At 38.4% G+C, this 25,652-nt stretch overlaps 1 protein-coding gene across 2 annotated transcripts in view; it reads left to right on the plus strand.

Annotated features, from left to right (window-relative positions):
* Positions 1-2,573: 2,573 nt before the first annotated feature.
* BRMS1L (BRMS1 like transcriptional repressor) overlaps positions 2,574-25,652 on the plus strand; it is a 28,252-nt gene continuing 5,173 nt past the window's right edge. Inside the window, exons 1-10 of one of the 2 annotated variants that reach the window (XM_031593827.2) lie at positions 2,574-2,817; positions 10,445-10,535; positions 11,527-11,654; positions 13,111-13,190; positions 15,453-15,549; positions 15,907-15,990; positions 17,588-17,652; positions 19,655-19,694; positions 20,532-20,658; positions 21,909-23,537. In XM_031593827.2, coding sequence (XP_031449687.1) covers positions 2,682-2,817; positions 10,445-10,535; positions 11,527-11,654; positions 13,111-13,190; positions 15,453-15,549; positions 15,907-15,990; positions 17,588-17,652; positions 19,655-19,694; positions 20,532-20,658; positions 21,909-22,032 — 972 coding nt within the window. In that variant the 5' untranslated portion in view covers positions 2,574-2,681 and the 3' untranslated portion in view covers positions 22,033-23,537. Of the gene's footprint in view, positions 2,818-10,444; positions 10,536-11,526; positions 11,655-13,110; positions 13,191-15,452; positions 15,550-15,906; positions 15,991-17,587; positions 17,653-19,654; positions 19,695-20,531; positions 20,659-21,908; positions 23,538-25,652 lie in introns of those variants that run through there. The other variant, XM_031593828.2, reaches the window with a different exon arrangement.

Consider the following 25,652-nt stretch of genomic DNA (forward strand, 5'->3'; position numbering starts at 1 on the left):
AAAGTTTATTTTGAGTGTTCAACCTATACTTGCTCTGCTGACTCGCATTCTACATCTCTATCTTCTCTCTTTACTATCTGCTTACAAACTAGCATGCATCTCTTCCATTTTCAAATGCAGAAAAAATGACTTACCTGAAACCTGGTATCGTGCAGGTTTCAAACCCCCCTGCCTTTCTCCTGAGTTACAGCTACTGTGGTTCCAGTTTCTGAAGACTGTAGAAAAAGGAAAACTGACACATATAGCCATTTTTAATTTGCATTCACCAGGCCACTTCTCCGATGAGATTTTGTAATGCATTTCTTAACATGCAGGCCTATTCTCCATTTACTCTGCACATCGAGAGCTGGCAATCAGTTTGGTGACTAGGAAGATAACAACTGCTTTTTAGATTCTAGACACATTTCCAGTCACTATCTCCAGTCAACAAATAAGATGCAAAATTACAGGTCTGCTTCCCAGCCTTTTCCTGAAGATGCCTGGTCTAATAGCCACCAAGACCGTGCCAGGTTCAATTTTTCTCTGTGCTTCACAGATTATACTCAATAGCCAGACTCCTATTTCTATCTTAATAATGGCCCAGATTAAGTCCTATGAATCTGATGCCTGCATTTCCAAGCTTTTCCTGTCTGTGTGTGAGTTCCTGATCTAAAATTCTCTCTTTACCATCTGTTGAGGTCTATGCTGATCACTGTTTCATTTATAACTACTCTTCTCCTGTACTGACTTTTTTCTGTACCACCTTTTAGGAGAACTGCCATTTTTTAAACTTAGGTTATTGCCAGCTATCCCCACTAATGGAGTGCTTTCTTTTGATTGTTCACAAGTACCACATACCAGATGTTAATCACTATTTCCCCATTAAACGCAGAACTGAACTATTGAGAATAACGAGGATCACCTTTTTAATGGCTGTTTTCTGCTGATAGGCAAAACTCAATCCAGAAAAAAAAAATCAGCACTTTGCAGACACTTGATGCTTCCTTTCATTTATCTCAATAAAATGGCTGATCTACAGACTGATCCTTCAGTTGCTGAATTCCTAAAAGGCATCTTCACACAGCAAGAACACATTTCTGAAAATTATCTCACAAGTCAGACAGAATTTCTTCTTTCCCTCTCCACCTAGCACACGTCTGGGCTCTAGACAGATGATTGAGTTAGGTGTTGCCATTTCTCACTTTGCAGGTGTTTGGGTGATTAGATTGATTATTTCTGTAAACAAATTATCTGTGCTCTGTGTCAAAACATAACTCCTGGAATTAGCCTGACTTCTTCTTTGGTCCAGCATCCCACCTGGACAGAGAGACTGACTACAGCTGGTACATTTTTTTCCTTCAAGACAGTAAATGTTTGTATTGCATTAGCAGGGTAACTCCCTTCTGGCTTCAAAGCAAAAAACATAATAGAGGAAACATGTAAAAATCACATATTTTAAAATAACATTAAAAAAAAAAAAACTGGCTCAATTCTGCATCTGAGTTTTCATTTCCACTGTGGCATGGGAACCTTGTTTTGCTCCTTGAATTTATTTTTAGCCCCTTAGACCTAGTTCCAACTGCTTGCATAGGAAATTACAGTCACGGGGCCAAAAGTTCCCTGATTTCCTGCCATTCCATTCCCTGCTGTTTCCAGTAGGCCTTTCCAGGACTTTTTTATTATTTCATTTCTGGTTTCTTTTTACTAAATCCACATGGATTCATTACAAGGCATTTCAGACCCAGTTTGTGAAATTCACCCCTTTTCTATTGGGTACACGCCCAACTCTCATCAGACCACTCCCAACTTCATTTCAACCATCCCAATACCTGACACCCCCACCAAAGCACTCTGGGCACGTCAGCTGAAAAGAATACTATCTTCCAGTTCCTTTGGGAACTGCCTCTACCTTTTTATATTGCATCAGCTTTTGGGTCAGCTTCTGGGATCCCGAAAGCTGTTTCGAAACAAGAGAAGCCCGAGAGCGCTACCTCACACCAACCAACAGCAGCCATAAAGGCGCCAAGCCCGGCACTCACACCGGGCCGCGCCACCCCCGGCACGGAGCATGCGCGTGCCCGGAGCATGCGCAGACAGAGCGGCCGCTCCACGCGGGCTCACGGGGCGCGGCGCCCGGGGGAAGCGGGAACGAGGGTCGCCCTCAGCGGCTACAGCAGCCTCGCGCTGCCGAGCTGAATCCGTATCTCAATACGAAGAGTTGCTTCAGCCGGGCAGACAGAGCCCTCGCTTCCCAAAAGGAAACAACAGCCCGCACTGCTGCTCTTTTCCCCGGCTCAAACCTCAGAACCAGCCCACGTTACACACGCTTCCTCTGAAGCCCCAGCGCCTACAGGCCGGGCCCGCCTGCAAGAAACGCAGAGCCCTCCCGGCTACCGCAGCGTCCTTCGTGCGAGGACGGAGCGGCACGCAGCCCTCCTGCCGCACACCCCAGCTCCCTCGCTAGCGGTGGACAACTCCCAGCGTGCCCCGCGCTCTTTCTCGCTGTACCTGCCGGCTGGGCCAATGGGGGGGCTCAGCCAATGAGAGGGCTCGGCCAATGACAGAGTTCGGCCAATGGGAGGGCACGGCGGGCGCTGGGCGGGGTTGGTTGCACCGCGGGGCGGGGCAGCGCGGCGCGGCTGGCGGCGGTGGCGGCGGGAAGGGCCGTTCTAGGGCTGTCCCGGGGCTCTGCGGCGGGCAGGATGCCGGTCCACTCCCGGGAGAAGAAGGAGAACAACCACGATGAGATGGAGGTGGACTACGGGGAGAACGAGGGGAGCACCTCGGAGGAGGAGGAGACCGAGAGCTCGTCCGTGTCCGAAGAGGGGGACAGCTCAGGTACCGGAGTCGCCGTCTCTGCCGTTCTCTCTGCCCTTCCGGGGGGAACCGGCCCCCGGCTCCGGCCGCGGCTCTGCCGCTACCCGCCCCCGCCGCGACCCCGCCCCGCGGCCCTCCCGTTGCTGCGGCCCAGCCGGGGGCGGGGACGTGGCGGGGGCGCGACGGCACCGGTTCGGCCCCCGCCGCAGGTCGTGGTGCCGTGCGGGCCGGGCCGCCTGGTGCCGCGGTGTCTGTGTGGGGCCTCGCTGGGGCTTCGGTCCGCGGCCGGAGCCAACGTCCACCTGTTTCTTCGCAGGCGAAACTGAGCATTTCTGTTGGGTGTTTTGGGGCCTGTCTGGGTGGGAGGGGACCTGTCAGTGCCACTGACCTCTTCTGCGCAGCGTTAAACCCTGCTCTGCTAAAGGCCCCTTCTTTTTGTGCCTAACTTGCTCGCGACTGCGGGCTGGGGATGATTTAGCATGTAAAGGTGAATATAATAGCTGTTCACCTGCCACCTTGCTAGAAGAAAAGTTTCCTGTCCGAGATTAGCTCATAATTCCAAGGGCTAAATTAGAAACTTGTCAGTTATTGAGAGCCACGCTGATCCTTTGGAGAGTGCACTGCAATCTGGGATCATGGGGCTCCGTAGGTCCTGGCCCACGTGGGACCTTTGTCACTGGATGCACTGGCTTTTCAGTATCTAAAGGGGAGCTATCGGAAAGAAGGCATAGGACTCTGTTATAATAGGACAAGGGGACATGTTTTCAAACTAAGGAGATGGGATTTGGTTTGGATAGGAGGGGGAAAAAAATGCAGTAAGGCTAGTGAGGCACTGGAATGCCTTGCTTAGAGATGTGGTCTGCCCATCCCTGGAGACAAAGATCAGGCTTTGAGCACCCTGTAGGTGTCCCTGTTCATTGCAGGGGAGTTGCACCAAAAGGACTGCGCAACTCAAACAATTCTGTGATTCTTTGAAAAGCTGGAGCTGTGCTCAGTGCTGGCTGTGGTCCTGAGGCAAGCTTCTGGTAGCTGGAATGTACTTCTTGCGTTTACAGTGCGCTGTCCTGGTCCAGGCCCATGCTTGTAGCAGCACAGTGACTTGTGGTGTGAGTGCAGGGCTCATGTGGTTCGGAGCATCCTACCTCTTCCACCTTTGAAATTGCATTTTTACATGCATTGACCTAAAATTGGTTTACCTGAATGTGTTAAAACCCTCAATATACTGTTAATTCATTATTATCTGGTATTAGAAGATCTGGGAGATCTTGACTATTCACATCCTCTGGCTTTTATATTCACACTGACTTCATTCCAGGGAAAGCCCTGGTGTTTCCACGGAGCCTCCTCTCGTCTGGGCTGTTTTTGGGTAGAAAACTGTGAAAGCCCACAGGTATGATACAGGGTCATCTAAGTTGGCTCTGCAGTAACAGAGTGTAGAGTGAAGGCTCTACCAGTGCTAGGAAAGCTTTGCTGCTGCCATGCTGAGAGAGAGTATAGACATGCCCTTGGGCAAGTATCACTAATTGAACCCCACTTTACAACTCTAGGCAGCTGATTGATTATTATCTGCTTGGATCAAACTGTCACCATCCTTCCTCTCATCCTTACTCGCCCTTCTTGGTGCAGCGTCCTGTCCTTGTTTCTTGCTCTGTCTTCAGTGATATTGGGCCTTTGTATGCTAAGCTGTCAGAAAAATAGCCCATTAAAAAGTGAAATAGCAAAAATGGCTGAGTGAAGAATTTGATTTGTGAATGAGAGGTACTGGGGGCTATGTGATGCTTAGGTAGACTGCAGCTCCATAGCAACAGAAGTCATAAATAGCAATTTTGTTAGAATATGTAAAGATCTCCAATTTACATCAGTTAACTTAGCACATGATTTTGTGAATTTAAGACTAATGACTTGCACAGGTTTAGACAGGAGGTTTCTTGAAGCAGAGATTCTGAAGTTCTTGGCAGTTTTCTGATCTGAGGGAACATCTTGCTTCTCTCATCAAATGCAGTATTACTCAGGAGATATTTTCAGTCCATAAACCATGGAGCACATCCAGGTATGGGCTTGCAAGAACTAGCAAAATTATTACAAACATTGTTTCTATTTGTGTCTATGATAACAACTGATTTGGTGAAGAGATTCCTAGTTCAGAATAGATAGTGCTGAGGCCCATATTTCTCCAAAGCAATAATGGTTTTCTTTTAGATAATATAGCCTGAACTGAACATGTATGGTTGGGAGCTGCCTGAAGAACAAGTCATTGTTTCAAACTCTTATGCTCTCTGTGGATATTTGATAAGTGCTTGGTGAAGCTTTGGATTTAACTTGATAGTTAAACTTGGTTTCTGTTCACTGAAACTGCTGCAAACGGAACCAGTGTGTACAAAGCTATTCTGTGGTGAAATATGTATGTGCACCAAACTTTATAAATAGTTGGGCTGTTACAGGTGAACAGTTCATTGATCCAGGTACAGATTTACTGCTGAGAAAGGCTGATTAGTCTTTCCTTACCCCTATTCTCTTGAAGTTGTTCAGTTGAATTAAAAAAAAAAAGAGCCAGAAAGATGTGCTTAACTTGCCTTCGGTAGATTTGATGAAACATAATCTGGGCAGCATCAGTGTGTACTGGTGGTTATGTTGGAAGAAAAGTAAATTTGAGAGAGGATATCAGGACAAGTAGCTGCAGGTATCACATTTTAAGTGTGAAAAGCATGTCTAATTATGCCCCTGTTTGCACAGCAACCTGCTCTGTTCCTTTTTGATGTGACTTAGGAAAGTATGTTTCAATTCTTTCATTATCAGAGTTGAATGTGGACTTGAATGTTTGGGAAAATAAATAAATGGAGACGGCTCTTCCCTCCTGTACATGACCAGTTTTCAAAAAAACTGAACAGACACCGTTTGTTAAATCGTTCAGAGGGAAAACATAGAGTAGAGGAGGAATGCACAAGCTTATTGAGTGATATGGAGGTGAGACATGGGGTTGCAAAGGACTCCTTGATGAGGTCCAGGAGCAGTACTGTAACAATAACCCTTACTTACTTAGCCCAGTGGCTCTTCCCACTTGAAATAGATTATGCAGTTTATGTAGGTTATTGTTATATAAGCTGCTTTTTCTCTATTTTTCTAACCAAACAGTATGTCTTAATTATTTTTTTTCTTTAATACTCATTTTTTCCTATGTGGGAAAGGGAGCTTGATATCATAGAATCACAGAATGGCCAGGGTTTGAAGGGACCTCAGGGATCATGAATCTCCAACTCCCTGCGACATGCAGGCTCACCATTTAACACTAGACCAGGCTGTCCAGGGTCCCATCCAGTCTGGCCTTGAACACCTCTGGGGATGGGGCATCCACAACTTCTCTGGGCAGCCTGTTCCAGCACCTCACCACTCTCTCTGTAAAGAACTTAAGAACTTAATATGACAGATATAAATGTAGCTTTCTCTCCTTCAACTCCCTACTCTGGTGAAGGGAAGACTGGTCTGTTAGTACCAGCTGCAGACTTTGAAGCTTCTTCTCTTTCAAAATTTGCCCGTATTCTTGTTTGTAATTTTTGGTAATTGACATTTTTAAAGCAAACTTTGGATTTTGCAAGTCCATTTTGTTGATTTTTTAATTTTTTATTATTTTTAAATGAGGGCAAGTAATGCCGTTGCCTTTCCACAGTCTTTAGTGGGGATGAAGGAGGAGCAATGTTTTAAGTGAAAGTAGTGTGTGTTTCTTTAAAACCATACAAGAAAGCCTGTGGATAATTTCTGTTGCATTGCACAGAGGAATGCTTTTATGGGAGCTCTTTAAAAGTGATGACTATGGGAAATTACATGCTTGTCTCAGTGTCTTGAAAAATATGAATTTACTCCATGGAAGCGTGTTGCTTCTACAGAGACAAGATGATTAGCACTGCAGGAAATAAGTATTAATTAAAATTACTGGGGGAAAAAAAAAAAAGGGGAATCCCTTCAAGTTCCTTCTCATAAATTTGTTATTTGTTTTACTTGCATTCAACTTCTTTTTTTTTTTTTTTTTTAATCTCTTCCAATGGATGCCTGAGAAAATAGAAGGTGCAGTCAGAAGCAGCATTAACGTGCCCTTGAGAGCTGGCACGATTTCTATCCTCTTCCTTTTGTTGATACATATTTAGTAAAGTGTTGTGTTGTTTTTTAATACTGGCAAAGGCCCAGAGTAGCATATCAGGGATGAATAAAAAAGCCACAAGTTATGCTCACCATCCAAGATGAGAATTTGGGTATTTTATAGAGCATTTTTTATAGGCCACAGCTTATTAATAAGTGCTACGTTAGGTACTCTTGTGTTTTAAGTACTTTTTTTTGGTCTTTAAACTGAGCTGCCCTGGTTGCTGAGTTGGATTATTTAGATATAGCAGGGAAAGACTGTAATTCTGAAAGTGATTTAAAATGCCCCAAATGCTCTGTGTACTATTAAACCTAATGTGAAGTGTTGAGACAGTATGGGGCCGTTAGCAAGTATTTTAATATATAGTGAGTTGTTTTCCATTTCTAGCAATATAAATTTTCAACAGATAAGCTGTGAGATATAATTTGAAAACTTCTACTTTTTCATTACTGAATATGCACTAAACTATTCTTTAAAGGTAGGAAGAAGTTCTGTAATTGAGGAATTGAAGATGTTTCAGGAGTCTTAACACTTGAAAATGGTTAATTGGCAAAATAAAGATGAAACGAGAAGATTGTTATTCAGTGTTATAGATAGAATGTAGACTTCTAGACAGAAGTAAAACATTTTTTGAGTGCATAGGTAGCTGAGGGGAGATTTGAACAAGCTCTGTTTTATTTCACTAAGTACAGGAGTGTCCGCTGTGCCCTCATGCCGATTTGTTTTCTTGCAACAGAGGATAAAAACATCAGATGCAATCTCCTTTCCCTCCAGTGTTGGGGAGTTGCACTGATCTTCAGAAAAGGCTGCTGTTCTAATGTGTTTTTTTTATTAGTTAGTTAGTTTGTTTTAAATTTGTCGTCCTAAAAAAACCCACAAGCAATAAAATCCATGTTGATATAAGGGAAAATTTCTAAATGTATTGCTTGCTGAAACATATGTAGAACCAAAACAATACCTGGAAAAATCTGAAATGTGTGCTTGAGCTTAAGAAGAAAGTGGGAAGTGATCTGGATCCCAGTGTTTTCTTGGTCTTGTCTTGTTTCACGGGACAGATCCTCCAAACTTTAGAGAATCTTTATTTTTATAGCACATAAAAGCTTCAGGCAACTCTCAAAGTAATGTAACTGCCACATTCCTTAAATCTGAACTGAGGTGAAAGTTGCCCAGTCATTTGGGCTCAGGTAGTACAGTGAACTTCCAACTAAACCTTTGCTCTTTAATCTGATTTTCAATCTTATTCTGGGTCTCAAGATCTGCCTTATTTTTGAGAATGGGAGTTTGAAATCATGCTTTTTAAGGCACGCCTTTAGAGCGTGTTTCTCTCCTCTTGCACTCTTCCCTGTGTGCTAAGCATTTATTAGAAGTTCCAGCTTTAAATTTTCTCTCTCTTCAGGCTAGGTCATCTTCTAAAGCTTTGTCAAAGTTTTCTGCTTGTACTGACTGTAGTATAAGGAACTGCAGTCAGTCTTTCATTTGGATGTACTTCTCTGCTGCCTGTTGGTTTTCATACACAGGTAGAAGGGGTCAGCGTGGTTTTCAAACTTAAAAGCTGTGTTTATTTCAATGAAAAGATATGATTTTAGTAAAAAGGAATGTGGAACAGACTTCATGCATCAAGGGATCTGAGTGGCAGATCTGAGTTAATTGGTTCCTCTGAGTCAGGGAGTTGATATGCAGGCTCCTCTCACCTTTCCAAATCACTGTACTCTTTTGCAAAACAACAAGAATGAAGGCTTGAATGCTGCCTATTTTGGAGCTGGCATATGAGACCATGTAAAGTAATGAAACGTTGACTGAGGAAGAGGCAAAGGCATTGAGTTGTCTGTGGACTAGAGGAGCTGATTCAGAGCATCTCTGCTTTGCTTAGGGCTCTGCTTGGCCTCTCTGTCAGCTGTTTTCTGGAGCTGCTGGGCACAGCCTCCTCTTAGTCAAGCTCTCCTCTTGTGCCCTGGCTCTTGGCTGCATGGCTCTCCGCCCTTCTAACACTGGTTAATGGTTAATTGCTTGTACCTTAACCAGAGAGCTGTTTCTTTGAGATGCAGCTGAGGTAAAGCAGCTTCAGGACATCTCTGCCCCCTGAGTATAGCTTAGCAGAGCTTGTTCTCCCTCTCTTCTATTTAAAACACACTGGGCAGGACTGGTGGAGCTTTAGGTCTAGAAATTCAGTTCGTTATCATGGAGAACTGTGGTTAATGAAGTACTGGGTTCAGAAATACCCTGGAAACTGGCGTGTCTTTGATAGGAATAGGATTTAGAACTTTCCATTTTATCCTCGCTTGCCAAGTACAGCAGAAGATTGCATGTCACTAAAATTCAGCAGTTTTCCATTCTGTGTTTGCTGCTTGTTACATCCATCTTTTATCCTCTCGAGGTGTGCTTTGCTAAATCTAAAAGGGCAGAGACAGAGATGGGATTTCTGTGTGAAGGAAAATAGAAGCAAGAAATGTTGTCTTGGGGAAACTTTTCCCAACTTTTACTTTATCTAATCCACCATAAAAGCAAGGAAAAAGATAGAAAATTCTTTCTTCAACAAAAGAAAACTAAACTGAAACTTTTAGTTCACCTTGTCAAGGCATTTACCTGAAGGTCAGTGGGTGCTGCCACTTCACAGTGTTAATGATTTTTCTATTTTGTAGTTTAAGAAATGGGAATGGAGGTAACAACTGATGCTTAGATGTCCCTTTGGACAAAAATTCTTGTCCAAAAAGTGAGTGTTTATTATAACTTACCATTATGTTCATTACGTAAAGTAGGGGAAAAAATCAGAAGTATGAATTAAAACAAAAGCTCTGAAAAGAATGTTATAACTCTTGCTGCATAAAAGCATATGAAATGAAGTTTCTGTAAAATCCTGTATTTTTTTTAGGTTTTAGTGTTAAAAACTGTTTAATTACAAAGTCTTTTTTAATGGTCATTGAGATGAGCTACAGATATTTCTACATGAATATTTTAGCTTCAAACAGCTCTTCCAATTAAAGAGGATGAAACCTTGTTTCAAAACCAAGTGTTACATTTTTCTTTTTAATGGATGTTAATGAAACAAAACCTTGAATTACATATAACAGGCACAACATTTGAACTTGCTCACTTGCTCTCCAGGGATTTCTTTTGCTCATACTGACGCAGGACACACTTGAATTTTCAGTTATGGCTAATAACTCTTCATGAGTAATGCTTCTTCTCATCTGATGTGCTGTACAAGGATTAATTGTTCTGTTTCACGCTTTCATTGGCATTTTACATTGTCATTTATGAGTTTTAACCTCTCGAAGTCTTACAATCATGTTGTCTTCTGGTGTGAGAAAGAAAAACAGCACTTCATGGGACTTCTTGAATTAAACTTAAGTTTCTTACTTAATGTGACAAGTGGTTTATTGTAACCTGCTGTAGCATAATAATATGGTGGTTGATCTGTTTATTGCTTAAATTCAGACGTGCTTCAAGTTTTAGAAGCAAACTATGCAGTCTACTTGGTTACATTGTTCAAAATATATTAACTTTTCTTACTCTTAGAAATGGATGATGAAGACTGTGAGAGGAGAAGAATGGAGTGTTTAGATGAAATGTCCAATCTTGAAAAGCAATTTACAGACCTCAAAGATCAGTAAGTATCTTAAGTGCCTCATTTGAGGGTCTGTTCTGTGAGAATATTGTGTGCAACTGGTGTTTCTTGTCTTTCAAATATCTGGATATTACTTTTGGAGAAGAATAATGGTTGAAAATTCTGATACGATTTGCAGGCAGTTGCTCCAGAATACTTTCTCTTTTGTGTCTCTGAAAGGGAAGAATATATACCATGGAGACACATGCACACGATGTGTACATTATGTGTATACATGTGCATGTATACATATATAAATATATTTATTTCTGTTTTGCTGTAAGAATAGTTCTGAAGTGTTGTGGTAAAGGGCAGGTGTGGTTCTGTTGCACCAAGGAATGGTGATCTTTGGAGAGGTATACCAGGATCTTTCTCCTCCCTGTGTATATGTATGATACGTATAAACAGACTCAAGCATTGTGTTTGCTAAACTAGACATGAGGGTTTTTTCTAAGGCATCGTAGCAGTTTTAATTGCTGGCATTGATGAAAATTTCTTGTGATTACTGAAAACCAGATACCAATACTGAAAGTGAAACCAGTGTTAGGTCTGTTGGTAGTTTACTATAATATCTGTATCAGTGAAGACCTATATCTTCACTCAGTGGAGACGTAGTAAGCAGAAGAGAGGAAATGAATAGCCACCTGTACTCAAAAGTGGGTGTGACATTTTTGATAGTATTTGATATGTGGGTTTTCACCAGAGATGGAGTGAGGGCTGCTTCATTAAGAGCCTGCTGGTCTTTTTCCTTTATTTTGTGGTTCTGTAGGAGCAGATATGTGGACAAGAAAATGAATGCAAGTTTCTATCTAAAAATCTTTTTTCTCCCACCGGTAATGCAAGCATGGAAAATTTAAATGGTAACAAATCTTTAATTTACTTCTATAGGTGCACCGTGAAATTAGCAAAGAGTCGGATTAGCTCTTCTTAAAATTCCTTCTACTTTGTATTTACTTTAAATTTATATATATTTTTAAATGTTTGTTGTTTTCAGACTTTACAAAGAAAGATTAAGCCAAGTGGATGCAAAACTGCAAGAGGTCATAGCTGGAAAAGCACCTGAATATTTAGAACCATTGGCAGCATTACAAGAAAATATGCAAATCAGAACCAAGGTGGCAGGTAGGCATATAAAATGAATGTTTCTGTTTCAACAATATGACGTTGCTATTCATTTCAACATCAGTTTTATCAATTATTATTATTTCTACTTTAAAATTGCTGCAAGAGTGTGTTTTAAAGTTAGAAACACTGTGTCGTGGTTTTAAACTTAAAATATTTTTCAAGTCAAATTGAATAGGTTGCTTTTCTCTTCATTTGCGTGATAACATCATGCTAAAAATGTGGCTCATTTATGTTTCATTGAGTATCTGTCTTTGTGTAGTGAGCACAAAGTTTCTAAATTAGAAACAGTAAACTTTGATGCTTCATTGTTACTTTTGACTCCAGGCTGTGAAGAGAAATTGAAATCTTCTAGTCTATGGCATTTTTCTCTCTTTCAATCATATTCATAATGCTTTTCCTTAGCTGGTGACCTGGGTTTTAAGATCTTCATCCAAAATTTACTTGGTTAATTCTGAGTAGTAATTTTGCCTACTGCAGAAGATGAAGATTCTAAGTTCAAGAACTTGAACTTCCCAGGAGGTGTGACATGAAGCCACCCTTAGCTTTTTAGTTTTAAATGTGATTTTCTGTCAGTGCTTTTTTGTGGGTGTGAAAAGGCAGAATATTAAGGATTCTTCTGATTCAAGTCTTCAACAGCTGTGAAAATCAATGTTCCAATGTAGTGTTTTTCCTGAGCTCTTTCTACAACTTTTCTGAAGTCTAGAAATCAGATTTTTTAATTTTTTTTTCTTTTTTGATTTTGTTTTCAACTCATTGAGATTCAGAAAGTCATTTCAGAGGATACCAGAAATTGCAGAAAGAGGTTCTATTTGCTCTTACTGTTTCATGGCCTTGACAGAAGTGGGTAGTAGCAGGATTTGAGCTCCAGCAAGTAACCCTTAAGGACTGCAAATAAGCAGTGACTATGAATTGATAGGTGCTAGAAATAGACTTAATACTCAGAAACACTCTTATTTATATTGCAAGGAGTCTGTTTCATTGAGTGGAATAGTCTTGTTAAATGATGTGATTTATTAGTGTCGTGCTGCACAAAGCAAACCCTGTTCCACACATTCATTTGTAAAAGCTTATTCTTTCATTCTGTTTTCCAGCTATTTGAAACTCTCAAAGTATTATTTAAAATAGTTATTAGAAAATAGAATAGGTGAATACTTATGTATTTGAAATTTGAAGATATCCAGGGTAATTTGGTTGGCCTCATGAAATAGACCTATTTTGTAAGGTTAGCATGGTAACTAGTATAACTATTGACAGATAGGGCAAAAAGTGAAAATAGCATTTATTTTTCTTCAGATGTTTAGGTTTAATGCAAAAGTATTCATTAATTGCCTTACAAAATGTATCTATTTTTTCCCTTTTGTACATATTTTGGGACTTGAAGGCAATCTTAAAAGAGAATTTTGAAATCAGATATTAGCTAAAGAAAGTAACATTGTCGTTTGTTTGATGACAGGTATCTATAGAGAGCTTTGTCTGGAATCTGTGAAGAACAAGTATGAATGTGAAATTCAAGCCTCTCGACAGCACTGTGAGGTTGTGCCAGCTATTCTGTATCGATCATTTTCCTTTACTGTGTGTCGTCCTTTCCAAGCTCAGTACATGTTTTTATGTTTTAATTTTTTATGTTCTAATTTTTCTATTGCTGTTACTTGCTATTTTAATGTGATCCTTTTGTGATATTAAAATCCACATTAAAGCTTGTTCAAAGCGTGAAGTCAGGTTTCTAATAGGTTCGCTTTCATATAAGTGTAATTTTCTTATTCAGTAAAATGAGATCAGTAAAAATTATTTTGGTACAAATTTTACCAAGACCAGTAACTAAAATATCTACCATAATTTCAGCAAAAAGCACCTTACATTTTTGTGACTATACTACTCTTATTCAGTTTTTAAGATATCTCTGTCGCCATTCCTGTGATTGCTTTTGAAAAAATGTGTTTCTCTACTTGAACATAAACATTTCCATTGAAGCATTAAATAGCAGTACTGTAGTGCAAATAATCATGTATGTGTGACCCTATGGCATAGCCGCTTAGATCCTGATGTGTGCATTGTAGTCCTCCTCAGCATCTTATTACAGTGGCTTAAATGTGTGTTCTTCTGGGTGGCTGACTGTATTCTTGAAATTCCTGGTTCTTATTCTGCCAATAAATCAAGAGTGTACACACATACTATTTAAAAATTCCATTTTCTGGTTGCCTTACAAAAGAAAAGGTACAACATAAGACAGACTGTTCATTACTGGCTCTCTTCATTCCTGTGAATACAATCCTGAGGTTGGTCAGAATGCTATAAGACTTTCAGGGTTTCTTATCCACAATTGAATGATTTTCTTTGGCTGTGCATTATTCATCTTTAAGGTTGTCCTTGTTGCTTGTTTTGCTGCTATTCTTTTACAGTGGAACGTTTGGGATTCAAACATGCACCATCCAAGAAGGGTCCCTGGGGAAAAGCTCTCCAAAATCAGTAATGCTGCTTGTAGAATCGTTGCTTTCAGTATAGCTATTCAGCAAGAATGCCTCTGTTGCCTGTAACATCTTCTCATACCTTATTTGTTACCAAGACTGTCAGCAAAACAAGTGTCTAAATACAAACAGTATTTCATTTTAAAAAGGAAATATTAAAATGGTATCAGAACAAATAGTACTCATTTGACATTTCAGGTATATGTAAGAATGCTTTTGCATTTTCAGTTCAATTGAGGGTTATTTTTTATTTAGTAGTAATGGGTTGAGAAATATATAACAGGGGGATCTGTGGAACACAAGTACTTTGTAACTTGAAGGGAATGTTAACTATACAGATGTCTATTGGAGTAGAAGTATTCGCTTGTTTTTGTTCCTGAGCTGATTTGCTTCAGTGATTTTGCTTCAGTGTTGAGTGTGAACATTGTTTTTATAAGTTTCTGTTAGTATACTGTGCTGTGGGCAGAAGCAGTTGAGATACAGAGATCTGCTGAATTGGCTCTAGGTCTGCAACCTCTGGCAGAGACATGGTGGCAAATAAGTAGATGCAGTGACTTGTGCTACTTAAGCTGGTTGTTTGTTTGTTGTTGTTTTTTCCTTCAGTGATTAAGTCCAAGTCTCTGTTTCCTCGAGTTGTTAGTGGTGTTGGAGCTTAAGAATGTAACAGTCAGCTGCACTTCCTACTTGTGTTCTAGAAAGTGTGCAAGTGAATCTCAGCTTAATTTCTTTCTTTTAATTAAAGTTCCAGTTTTAGAGAGTTAAGTATGTTTAGAAACTGCCTTTAAAAGGGTAACTGTTCGATATAGATATTGTATAACTTTCTTATCAGCTCACTAATAGGGTGTTATAATTGAGAGCTGCTGTACAAAAAGTTGATTTTTCTCTTTCTGAAATACTTGTAGGTGGAAAAGAGGTTAGACTACAACATGCTGTAGAAAGCTTGCATCAGGATGTGTTTCCATTGGTGCATTACTAGCACTTTTTATATAAGAGCATTGGAGGCATTTTGTTAATCTATATGAATCAGAGATAATCTTTTAAATTGATGAACTAGCTAGCCTTTCTAAAGCAGTTTTAAGAATATTTCTCACAGCTTTAAGATACACAGTTTTGCTTTCACAACTGTCTAGATTATTTTATGTGTGCTGATACCAAGTGAATGTGCCATCTTTGAGGAGCTAGGATCTCATGATAAGGAAATGAGTACAGGGCTATATTGTATGCTTTCAGCTCTGTTAAGTATTCACCTCAAATCTGTTCTTTCCTTCTGCTGAGCCTTTAAATTACTGTAATACAGAACTTAGTCATGCTTCATTTCTTGTTATTTTAGAGTGAAAAGCTTCTGTTGTATGATACCGTACAAAGTGAACTAGAAGAGAAGATTAGAAGACTTGAAGAAGACAGACATAGCATTGACATTACCTCAGGTGAGTGAAAATTTAATTTTTAAATTTTTTTATTAAAAGTTCAGGTAGCTATACTATTTCTGATGAGTTTCAAGTTATTCAGTAGAATGCTGTTCTGAACAACAGCGTAAGGTTTGTGGGATGAGCTTGAATTTAAGCTTAAAGCAAACTTTGGTCTGATAATTATCAGCATCTGTTGTCTGTTTAGAGAATATTCATCTATGACTGCATGATCATGTGACACTTTAGTTCTATTCAGAATCAGCATCTCACCAGATTGTCCAGAAATAAAAACAAACACTTTTCAGATTTTCTTTTCTGTGAGAACAACTAGGTATACACATCTCTGATTCATTCATTCTTATTATTTCTTTTCAGAATTATGGAATGATGAGCTACAGTCAAGAAAAAAAAGGAAGGATCCATTTAGTCCAGATAAAAAAAAGCCTGTTGTTGTATCAGATATCCTTTCATTGAAATCATTGATCATTCTGGTAGTATTCACTACTATTTTATAGCTAGTCATATTATGTATGTCATTAACAAGTTGAAGAGATAATACATTCTCAAAATTTATTTTTGAATGGCAGGTGGTATTCTAATTCAGATTAGAGAAGCCTAGTCAACACATCCTGTTATGAAAATTAAAATTAGGAATCTGTAATTACTAGCTATGTACAGAGACTATTTATAAAAATATCTATCTCTTAAAAAAAATAGAAGCTACTTGGCTCATCTTTTGAGTATTTGGTGTAGGTACTTGACATCATTTTTGCAGTATAGTTGGAAGGAAAGGAAGAGCTCCTGAACTGGGCCCTATGTATATTAAGGAACGCAGTACACATAATGAGGAATGTATCTTGAAGCATTTCTGGCCTGTTTTTGTGAAGAGCAAGGAGATAGTTGTTGCAAGTTAGGAAAAGCTTTTTTTCTTAGGTGGAGACATAGAAAGCTGATAGCTCTGAAAATAAACACTCTTTTTGGACATAAATGAACAATCAGTAACTTTTCATTACTACAGCCACTTTAAAGGGTTAATTGGATGGAAGACAATATATGAAGTAAAGTGTTGGCACTCAGTGTAATGGAGATTCAGCCTGATGAACAGTTAGCTACAAAATGAAAGCAGAAACAGGCATGATGTCTGCAAAGTGCAACTTGACTTGTGTCACTTCTACTTCATAGATTTGCTTCTCTTACTGGGGCATCTTCAACTCAATTTATGACTTCTTAACAATTTCCAAGTCTTTAGAACCCTCTTTGATTAATTGTCTCAATTCTTGGAATTTTTAATTTTTATAGGCATTTTTTGAGCTTGAGGTTCCTGTAGAATGGGTATAGTATTTAAGAATTTTGTATCAGTATCTTCTATAAAGCTGTAGATGAGCATATAGTGCAGCTGAAATTTCTAAAGTTATGGCACTTTGAAGAAAAATTCTTGTCTCCTAAGAAAGAAACTGAATATTCCATGTCCCTCCTGTCCCTAATCCATGCTGTTATTGCTTATGATTTTAAGGTAGCTGTGAATATGTCACTTTGCAGAGATCTGTGTAAAGCAAGTACCTAGGAATTCTACAGCGCTCTTGATTTGTAATTCTCTCCTAGTTAGAGAAAATAAATCAAATATGAAAATGGTGAAGGATTCTTGAAGTTTCAAATAAAATGTAGAATACCTTAAAAATGATAACTTTAGAAGAGATTATACTAGTGCAAATGCTTTTTTTAGTGGCGTATTCAAGTCGCAGGAAGTTTTAACTGTAATTTATAACATTGCAAGTAGAATGATTTTTGGAACAGGGATGGTATGGTTGTATGACAATCGTTAATCTTATTTTTATGTTGAATTCCAATAGTATGAATATATACGTGCTATTACTTCTTTTAATAACTTTGAAAGTATACTTCTAGGTTGCCTAATTCAAAGATGCATTTATTTTTACTGAGCTTCAACTTCACTCAGGTATTTTTTTTCTGTGAGACAAATATCTTAATATCTTCATACAGTCTTTAAAATATTTGTATTATCACTGTTTAGAAGAGTTTTCCCTAACTTTTTCACGCCCCTATATAGTTTATATGTTACAAGACCTTGATATACTTGAAGACTGGACGACAATAAGGAAGGTAAGATGAAAGCATGAATGCCAGTAGCTTTGGGTTTCTTTGGGTTCTTGTCTATTCCTTTTCCCTACTAGAAATATGTAAATGTATTTCTAATCAAGACTTAAGTACAGGTATGTATTTATTCAGATGATTCCAGTTTGAGCCATGCTGTTGCAACTTTTCCTGACTCTACGCAAATCATGCAAAGGAATCTGAAAAGGAGATGGCAAAAGTTATCTCTTAGGATTTGTCATCTCTAATTTCTGTGGTGGACTGAACTTGAAGCCTGTATCAAGGTGTATGGGAACTGCTGAGTCATGGCCTGAACCTCTGATTGATCACCTGAGGCGAGCAGTGAGTCAGCCATGGGAGCACAGGTGAAAGCAATTCACCTGTGCTGCAGGAAGGGGTGGAGCCTGGCTCCACCTCTCCTAGACCCATTTAAGAGCTGACTACCAGTGGAGAAGGATCTCTCTTCTTGAGATCCACTCCCCTGGAGTTTCCTGAGTTAGCCCACGATACCGGTGAGCATCTTATCTATTCTCTTTGTCTTGCTTTGCCTAACTCTCTTGTTTATTTTGTTATTATACACTATCTTAATATTCTCTGATTATACACAAGGCCAGCTGATTTCTCATTGTTTCTACCAAAGTCTGTCATACTATGATAGTTTGATAAGGTTTTCTTTTAAATAAAGATTTCTGAATATATATGTTTTGTTTTCTGATAGTAAATGTGTCATTTTATGATGATACGTGTCCGTCAGCCTCTCATTACACTTTTTTTTTTTTTTTGGCTTAAAGTATAATGCTGTGTTTTTCCCAACTGTAAGAGGATTGGGATTTACAGGAAGATAAATTCATTTGACTAATAAATATATATGGAAAAAAATAAATCCAAATTTTGGGTACAGAGTGTCTTACCAGATCTTCGCCATAGCGTTAGTGTAACTTGATGTAATCAAATGCTATTCTTTCCTTGCATCTTCAGTTGGAAAACTTTTCCCTGTATTCCAGCAAAAATCAGTGCTTTCCAACTTGTGGAGCAGGAAACTATGTTGTAAGAATTCGGAAGCTTTCTAGGAAATGGTGTTGAGTTTATTACCATCTGTCTTGTGGTGCTGATGTGAAAACCTGTCAGTTTTTCTGTCTCATCAGAGGCATAGATTAAAAAAAAAAAAAAAAATAGCTTCCGCTCAGTTTCTTTGCTATAGTGTAATGTGATTTAAAGCAATAGCAACAACAAAAATTAACAATCTATTTTGCTGCTGCATATGATTCACGAACTTTCACTTGCATGAGTTGTCTGATTGTGGGTATGACTTAATAATCCATTATATGGGAACTGCTGAATCACAGCCTGAACCTCTAATTGATCACCTGGGGTGAGCAATGAATCAGCCATGGGAGCACAGGTGAAAGCAATTCACCTGTGCTGCCAGAAGAAGTGGAGCCTGGCTCCACCTCTCCTAGACCCATTTAAGAGCTGACTACCAGTGGGAAAGGATCTCTTCTGGAGATCCCTCCTCTGGAGTTTTGAAGCAAGCGGGTAAGCATTTTATCTATTCTCTTTTTGTTATTATAACCTGCTTAGCCAAACTCTCTTGCTTATTTCATAATTATAAAATCTTTATATTCATTGATTATATATCCGGAGTGTGGGTTGTTCAGGTAGCACTTAGTTTTTCAGTATCAGAATTAATATCATTTTGTTTTTTTAATAGAATTACATAATGGATTTTATTTAGAAAACTTGAGATATGTAAAATCAAAACTCATTAGAGAAGGTCATTTTTTCTCCTTAAAAGCAAGTGTAACTAAACAGTTCATATTCATAAAATAACGTTTTGTTTTTCCCCTGAAAAAGTACTTAAGGTTTGTATTCATTTCATAGTATCATCAGTATCACATAACATTAATGCCACACATAAAAACAAATGTATTGAGCTATGCTGCACAACACCATTTGAGCTGCAATTAAGAAAAAAATTCTGCTTACTGTCTTCATTTTCTTTTGCTTCAAGGCAATGGCTACACTGGGGCCTCACAGAGTAAAGCCAGAACGTAAGTAAACGCTGTTTGATTTCACAAGACAGAATTTGCAATATGCAATGATGCAAACTGCATTGAAGTAGGCTATATTTGTTTTAGCCTTGGTATACTGAATGCAGGGTGGGGTGAGCTGACGGGCAGATGTGGATTTTGTCTATCCCTGCTCTGAGTTGCTGATACTTGCAACTTGATTGGTGATTGTCATTTATGTGTGAACTGTAAAAATTATCTTAAAAATTAAGACTTCTAAGAGTGGGCCTTACTAGTGAATACTGGTATATTATGCCAATATTTTCATAAAATGAGACAGGAAGCTGAAATCACCTGAATTTGAAGGGGGGCATTCTAAACGTGCCTTGTGTTTGCTGTAAGTTGCAGCTCTGAAAAAACAGGTGTGAGAAAGGAGTGGCAAATGATAACATGGTCTGAAGTAAGAAGCATATTAATTGTAGGTAAAATCAAATGCTTGGAGGTAGTGAGTAATGAAGAAAAGGGGGAAAAGACAAGTGAGTGGTTTCTTCAGTGGTAAATTACTGCTTGCAGTCTGAGATAATGCACTGATGAAGAGATTTCATATTCTGTATCTTGTTGCATTATTCTAATTGTGAAAATTGACATCATAGATATCGTTGTATGAAAGAGAACTTTTTTAAATGGAAATACAGCTTTTTATTTCCAGTCAGATAAATTAATATCTTCTAACTTTCTTGCATTTGGAGTCAATTATCTAGAGAGAGACGACTACTGACAATGGAAAAACTGCATATTTTGTGTATAAATAATTTACTGAATGTTTATTTTTAAACCTTACCAACTTCTGCCAATTGATATTAAATTTGATCATTTTAGCACCTGTCAAATTAGAGAAACATCTACATAGTGCTAGATCTGAAGAAGGAAGACTGTATTATGATGGAGAGTGGTATGGACGTGGACAGACGATATACATTGATAAGAAAGATGAATGTCCTACAAGGTGAATATTATTCATTTTATACAGCTCTGTATATTCCTGTTAAGCAAAAGGCAACGTGGTGGCCTTGAAGAATAAGGCTTAATTGAAGATAACATTCAACCTCTACAAGGTTGAATTTCACTGAAGGTAATGTGTTTCTTAGGATGGGATTTTATTGAAAGATTGAAGCTCTTAACTAATTTCCAGCCAGACTGTGATTTAAGGGTTGTGTTTGGGGATTTTGTTGCTTTGAGGCTGTGTCCTGTTGGCCAGATGTAGAATAGTAGGGAAAACTACTTTTTGCTGTTAAAGAAAAGCTGTTTTTTTTTCAAAATTTAAAGAATCATGGAATGGCTTGAATTGGAAGGTATCTTGAAGATAATCTAGTTCAAAACCCTCTGCTCTGACAGAGTTGCTATCCACTAGACCAAGATATCCATAGCCTTATCCACCCTGGGCTTGAATGCCTTCAGGGATGGTCATCCACAACCTCTCTGGGCAGGCTGTGCCAGTACTTCACTACCCTTATTGTAAAAAAAAAAAATTTTTCTTTTATCTGATCTAAATATCTCCTCTTTCAGTTTTAAGCTATTTTCACTCGTCTTGTCACAGAGGACCCAGTTAAAGAGTCTGTCCTCTGTTTCCACAGTTTTAATCTGTGTTTGAGCTATGTTTGTCACCAGTTCTGTTTGGAAGAAACATTTTAAGGTTTGGGTGTGTTTTTTCTCAGTGTTTGTGTTAGGGTTTACCACAAGGAGGATAAAAGCAAAGATCATGTAAGAATGATTTGGTTAAATTAAGTAAGTCAGGCTTTAGCTTTACTTTTTGTGGTCTTGGTGCTGGGATTAACAGTTGAATACTTTCTTCATTCTATTTATTTAAGCTTTGTTTTTGCTCTACACCTTGGAGTTTTGTATGTTTAAGCATTTCCTGGATATGCTTTCTAGTGTACTGTGTGTACTCTGTTGTTGATTACTATGAGTGACTGTCCTTTGTAACAATTAAAGTATTTGTAGATGTTGTGAGAATTTTCTTGTAAAAGGAGAAAAATTATCTGGCTGAAAATTCAACTATTTACTAGAGACTCATAGAATTACTAAAAAATTGTGTGGAAACTGTCCTTACAAAGGAGCTGGTACCCTCTGAGCCTAGTGTTTACACCTACTACATATTTTCACTTATAGTACAGCTGGAGTTTCTGAGGTTTTTTAATCTTATCTTTTATAAATGCTTTTTTCTTTCCCTGACCCTTCTTCCCTCATTTTCTGTAGTGCCATAATTACAACAATTAACCATGATGAAGTTTGGTTCAAAAGACCGGATGGAAGCAAGTCCAAGCTATATATTTCTCAGCTACAGAAAGGAAAATATTCAATAAAGCATAACCACAACTGACTGTTGCTAAGCCATGCTTGATGTGCCATGGGATGGAAGTTGTATTTAATAGCATTTTGTATTCCTTATAAATTTACAGCAGTATCTGATGTGTATTTGTAGTGCTGTATGTAAACTTCATACGGATGGCTTTCAGAAACCTGAGGATGTTAAATCATGTTGACAGACATTTTACCTCTAAATCGGGTCCAGTGCCTAGACATGAAGTATCTCTTCAAATGTAATGGCTTGGAATTTCTCATTAAAAGTTAATCTTTTAAAATGGAAAAAAATAAAAATAAAAAATTCTTTTTCATTGGTGACCAGTTTGTTTGATAAAAATGATACCCACAATTACCAGCAATTCACTTTGTTTTCAGTGAATGTCATGCTTCTCTTGTGGATGTAAATTTAGCTTGTTCAGCTGTTGCTTTTAAATAGATTGTAACATGCATAAAGCATTCTTTTATCCGAAGTGGATTGATTTATTAAAATTATTGCCCTCGACAGCTCTGCTAGTTCTGACTGTGTTATATTTTGTGAGGTTTACTACATTGTTTGTAATGAGACAAAGCTAATATTTTGAGTTAAACTTTTTCAGGAGCACTTTTCTAACTTAGGCCTATACAGGAAACATATTATTGGTCATTTTTCTTCTTCCCTGATTATCATCAAGATTTGTGTGAAATAGTGTTCCTCCAACATGTGTTATATGCAGCCCACAAAGGGTGGCTGCTGGGACGATTATGTAAATACTGTTGCATGCTTTGATTATTTCATCCATAGTTGTATGGAATATGGTGAGTTTTCTTCTGGGGAAATATCTCCCTTTTGAAATCATATAACTGAGCAAATATTCACCATCGTCTTCACCAAACATTATTTTCCAAATTTCTGTAACCCATTTCATCTTTCATCGCCATTGTATACCAGAATTATTCTATGCAGCTTAGAAAGCTGAATTTCTCTTGTATCTTACTGTTTAAGCCACCAAGAAAAATCCTTAATCCTTAATGTTACTGTGATGTGCTTGAAGCATCTAGACTGTTAGATGGGATTGTTGAAGAATTTTTAACGTGTTGGTTTTGTGCACTTTAATCTCCACTTATGATGACTCTGTGGAGCAAGAAAGCATCCATTTGGTTTAAAGGATCACAGCAAATAAGTATTTTTATTGTAACATATACATTGTTTATTCCTATATTAATTGTCTCTTTTAGTGCAGAGTGGTAACTACTTTCCAAATGCCAAATCAGTTTCTTCTGAGTGATGCTTTTCTACAAGCATATGACGTGAATAATGTATATAAAGTATCAGTTGACATTGGCTTTTAACAAGATGAACTGTATGTATACAGTTGTTTGATAAACTTTTTGTAATAAAACATTCGTATTTTTTAACTTAGTATATAAATAAATGATTGGTGTTAGTGGACATCCTGAATGTTGTTGTGCTTATTTGTTTTCTAGTTTCAGTGTTGCTGATGTAACAACTCTGTAAACAAAGTATATTTTAAGTTTGCAGAAAGCATAAATATCTTAAAGCTCCTTGACTTGTGCTTTCTTTCTCTTGAATATTGAGTGTGTGCACTTTTTTCTTACATCTTTTCTTTAGTATGCTATGAAAGCAGAGCTATGAAAGCATTGCTCTGCACATTTAAAAAATTACATTTTAAGCACTCCTAAAAATATCTTGGCTCCTGAATGGCTTGAAATCATTTGTACATAGGGTGTACTGAGGCCCCCAAGTTGTTCAGGGGTTCACCTGTTTTCTCCCTGTATTCTGCAGCATGCTGGTTGCAATCAATTGTTTCTAGAGTTGTTTCTAATCTAATATCTTTGGGTGCAGAGCTTTGCTTTGTGCTACTGTGCTGTTTAGGTTGACACCTGGTGAGTGTGGCTTCTCTATTCAGAGTAACTGCTCGTGTGAACTTGACAGTTAATAAGCATAGCGTTATGTCTTAGTGGTCAAACAACTGAGATCGAACTATTCCATTTCTGTAATTGCAAGAATGTTGAGCTGTGGCTTTCCTTTAAATGAAATCACTTGTGCATGTGATAGGAAAGGAATGAGAGCGTTTCTTAAAATTGGTTTTGTCCTGTATTTTTTTCTTAAAAATGTGATTTATAATTGTTTTGTTTCTGTATGAGCCGTATTTGGTACAGGTTGCATATCTTTGTGTTATTTGTCAGTTAATGGTTTGCCTACTGTCATAATTATAAGAGATGTCTTGAGGTTTTAGTCCTTTAGAGTACAGACATTGTTAGCCTCTTGTTCATCTGTCATTTGCACTGCTACAGGAAAGCTTTTCAAGGTTCAGTAGCTTTGCTTTAACCTGCAAATACAATTAAATTCAATGAAGCACTGAAAGGAATAAGGAGTTGGGCATACTACATACTATTTATTTCTTGATCTGTACACTTCGTGAAAGGAAAATAAATAAGCATAATAGATACTGACAAAAATAACTTTGTTATACTTCAGAGGAGGTGCTATTTTTGCTGAACAAAGTGACCTGTTCATCTTTCCCATAACAAAACTGTAGGTATATTTAATTGAAATGCAATTGATGTAACCCAGAAGCATTCAATGTGGTATTTTGTAACAGCAAGCTCTTAAGCTTTCCAAATACACTTGAATGTTGACACTTTATCTCAGTGTGTTTTAAAATTGTGAAAATCCACTATTTATTTATATTCCATGGGACATCTCGTTTAAGATTTGGAAGCCAAGGCCTGCATAGCCAGCTCACCATCCCCACCAAGTGGCCAAGTGGCTCTCAAAACCTATGTAGCCTTCCACTAACAGGTTATGTTGGTTTGTTTTTCTTCTTTTTTTTCCTGTGGAAGAGCTGTGGGTATTTTTGTTGTTTTCTTTTGCATGGAAGTTTTTTTGAGAGCAAGGGAAAGTGGTAGAGAAGAAAGCATGCGGTCTATAGACCACACATTTAAGAAACTAAAATCTTCAGTGCTTTTGTGCATCTCAGGTTGGTTCAAGCCTGTCACTGTTCCTGGTGTTAGCTAAATGGCTTTCTTCACACAAGTTCTGCATATGACAGCTCTGTCCAAGCACACCCTTTTACAGACAGCTTAGTGAGCAATATGGTAGGAGTAGTCAATCCTGATGGAAGGCCAGCCACCATTGCAGCTAGGACAGGTAGGCAGTGACATGCATCTGGTATGAAAGGTAACTTGGGGTCTTGCAGCCAGGTGCTCTGGGTGACTTGTGCTCTTGGGAACTGCTTCAGTGGCTCTGTGGCATATGTGTAGCTCAGCTGCATAGTGCATCTGCAGTAAATCAGCATGGAGTTTGCAGCCTACAATTTAATCAAAAGCACAGCGTGTGTTCCCTAAGCCTGCTATTTCCTGGAAATGCCAACCTAACTGTCTTGTATTGTGTATGCTTTTATTTTCTCTGTACAGAAAACCTGGTCTTGGTGAAATAGAGGTGACCCTCAATCAATGTTTAAGATTGTGTTTACTGTTCCAGTTAGGTGCTTCCAAAAAATGATGAGCTGAACTGCTGCTTCAGCATGCTGGTTCACACAGGCCTCCTTCCTCAAAGTCTGACTTTCCCACGTTTTATACAATGAGTTGGAGTGCTTGAGGTGAGTGGAGAGTTTCACCAGCTGGCAGGGGACG

The sequence above is a fragment of the Phasianus colchicus genome, chromosome 5 (assembly GCF_987193195.1).
Source record: "Phasianus colchicus chromosome 5, bPhaCol1.hap1.1, whole genome shotgun sequence".
In the NCBI taxonomy this organism is placed as follows: Eukaryota; Metazoa; Chordata; class Aves; order Galliformes; family Phasianidae; genus Phasianus; species Phasianus colchicus.